The 1,959-nt window shown below is 63.6% G+C and overlaps 1 protein-coding gene across 1 annotated transcript in view; it reads left to right on the top strand.

The window, feature by feature from the left end:
* Positions 1-1,959, top strand: part of LOC104512436 (mediator of RNA polymerase II transcription subunit 16-like) — a gene marked incomplete at its 5' end in the record, with an annotated part of 4,527 nt that overhangs the window by 1,976 nt on the left and 592 nt on the right. Inside the window, 4 exon segments of the mRNA XM_010155409.1 lie at positions 299-509; positions 706-839; positions 1,049-1,241; positions 1,467-1,677. Of these exon segments, the coding sequence (XP_010153711.1) occupies positions 299-509; positions 706-839; positions 1,049-1,241; positions 1,467-1,677 (749 nt within the window).

The raw sequence follows: 1,959 nt of genomic DNA, 5'->3' as shown, positions 1-1,959 counted from the left end.
TCGGGAGACCGAGAGCTCTGACTCCTGGGCTGTCCAGCTCCGAACGCTCGAGGGTCTCCATCCGAGCGGTTTTCACTCGCGCTGGTGGCTCTCTACCCCGCGGAGAGTTGTGTTGGGACGGTAAAGTCTGGGCTTGGCAGGGATCCCGGGAATAGCAGCGCGGTTTGCGCCCGCACGGAGCGGTGTTCACCCCTCGTGGGGCAGAAACGCTGCGGAGCGTCGAGCAGCTGGAGCCAGTGAGCTTATCCTAACTCTGCCTTTTCTCCGGGGCCGTTCCCGCTGTCCCCCTCTCCCTCAGGTCCTCTCCACGCGCATCGTGGCCATGAAGGCCTCGCTCTGCAAGCTCTCCTCCAGCACCATCGCCCGCGTCTGCGACTACCACGCCAAGCTCTTCCTCATCGCCATCAGCTGCACCTTGAAGTCGCTGCTGCGCCCCCACATCCTGAACACCCCGGACAAGAGTCCCGGCGACCGGCTCACCGAGATCTGCTCCAAGATCACGGATATAGGTAGCGATCGCTCGCCCGGCGCCGCGTCCCGCACGGCTTCCGTCCGCTCCTTCCCCCGTTGGGGTGGGTATGGAGTGTCACGGCCTCGTCGTGACGCTTGAGGAAGGGGAGGGTGGGCTCTCCTGGCACCGCCGGGACGGTGGGTGACGTTGGGATCCCCCTTCCCGAGCCGGGAGATGTCTCGTTTCTCTTCCAGACATCGACAAGGTGATGATTAACCTGAAGACGGAGGAGTTTGTGCTGGAGATGCCCACGCTGCAGTCCCTGCAGCAGCTCATCCAGTGGGTGGGGGATTTCGTCCTCTATCTGCTGGCCAGCCTTCCCAACCAGGTGACTCCAGCGTCCCGGGAGCGGGATGCCTGGGGAAGGGCGCCGGGAGCTGCTTCCTGCGCCCGTGCTGTGGCTCCGGGACTTGCTCGAACGTCCTGGGAACCCCTGTGTGCCCCCCCCAGCCCTCCGGCAGCGCTGCGTACCCCTTGGGAAGAGGGAGCTGCCCACCAACGGAGCGGGATGTATGTTAACCCCATGTATTCCCGTAGGGGTCCCCGGTGCGGCCGGGCCACAGCTTCCTGCGCGACGGAGCGTCCCTGGGAATGTTCAGGGAGCTGATGGTGGTGATCCGGATCTGGGGACTCCTGAAGCCGAGCTGCCTCCCCGTCTACACCGCCACCTCCGACACCCAGGACAGCATGTCCCTCCTCTTCAGGCTCCTGACGAAGCTCTGGCTGTGCTGTAAGTGTTTCCCAGCATTCCCGGATAAAAGAGCGCTTCCTTCGCCCGGGTGGTGCGGGAAGGGTGTAATTGCAGGGAGCGGTGTCGGAGCGGGCGGGGAAGGGCGAGCGCAGCGGCCCAGTTCCTCCTTCCTGCGTCGCGTTGGCGGCCGGAGGAGGGAACCGCACGCAGATCCCCTCGATCTCCAAGTGAAGAACTCAAAGATCCTTGGGTTTTTCCATGCAGGCCGGGAGGAAAATCACATCACGGAGCCAGACGATGCCCTGATAGACGAGTGTTGCCTCCTGCCCAGCCAGCTGCTCATCCCCAACATCGACTGGCTGCCCATCAACGATGGCATCATCAGCAAGCTGCACAACAACCAGCTCCGCCAGTTCGGGAAGGCTCCCGGCCTCGTTGGTCACACCGTCTCTTCCCAGTTCGACGCCTTTGTCCGGTACGGAGACCTGGAACACTCCGGTGGCGCGGTGCGAGGAGGGTGTCGGGAGGCTTCGGGATCCCTTCCCAGCTCGGAGAGCGCGCAGGGGTTTGGGATGTCTGTGGTTTCCCACTCCTCCGCTTGCTGGTGTGAGCCAGGAACAGTTTGTCCTCTGCCTGGATTCATTTCCTCACTGCGACGGGCTGGGAATGTTAAATGTTGGGAAGAGCTGGCGTTGGGTTAGATCAGAGAGCCAAGGGGATGCTCCGAGGGCTGGAGCCCCTCTGCCCTGGGGACAGG

Source organism: Eurypyga helias, unplaced genomic scaffold, assembly GCF_000690775.1.
Source record: "Eurypyga helias isolate BGI_N326 unplaced genomic scaffold, ASM69077v1 scaffold29127, whole genome shotgun sequence".
In the NCBI taxonomy this organism is placed as follows: domain Eukaryota; kingdom Metazoa; phylum Chordata; class Aves; order Eurypygiformes; family Eurypygidae; genus Eurypyga; species Eurypyga helias.
Note: the sequence above shows the minus strand (reverse complement) of the source record. Positions and strands in the feature narration are given on the sequence as shown.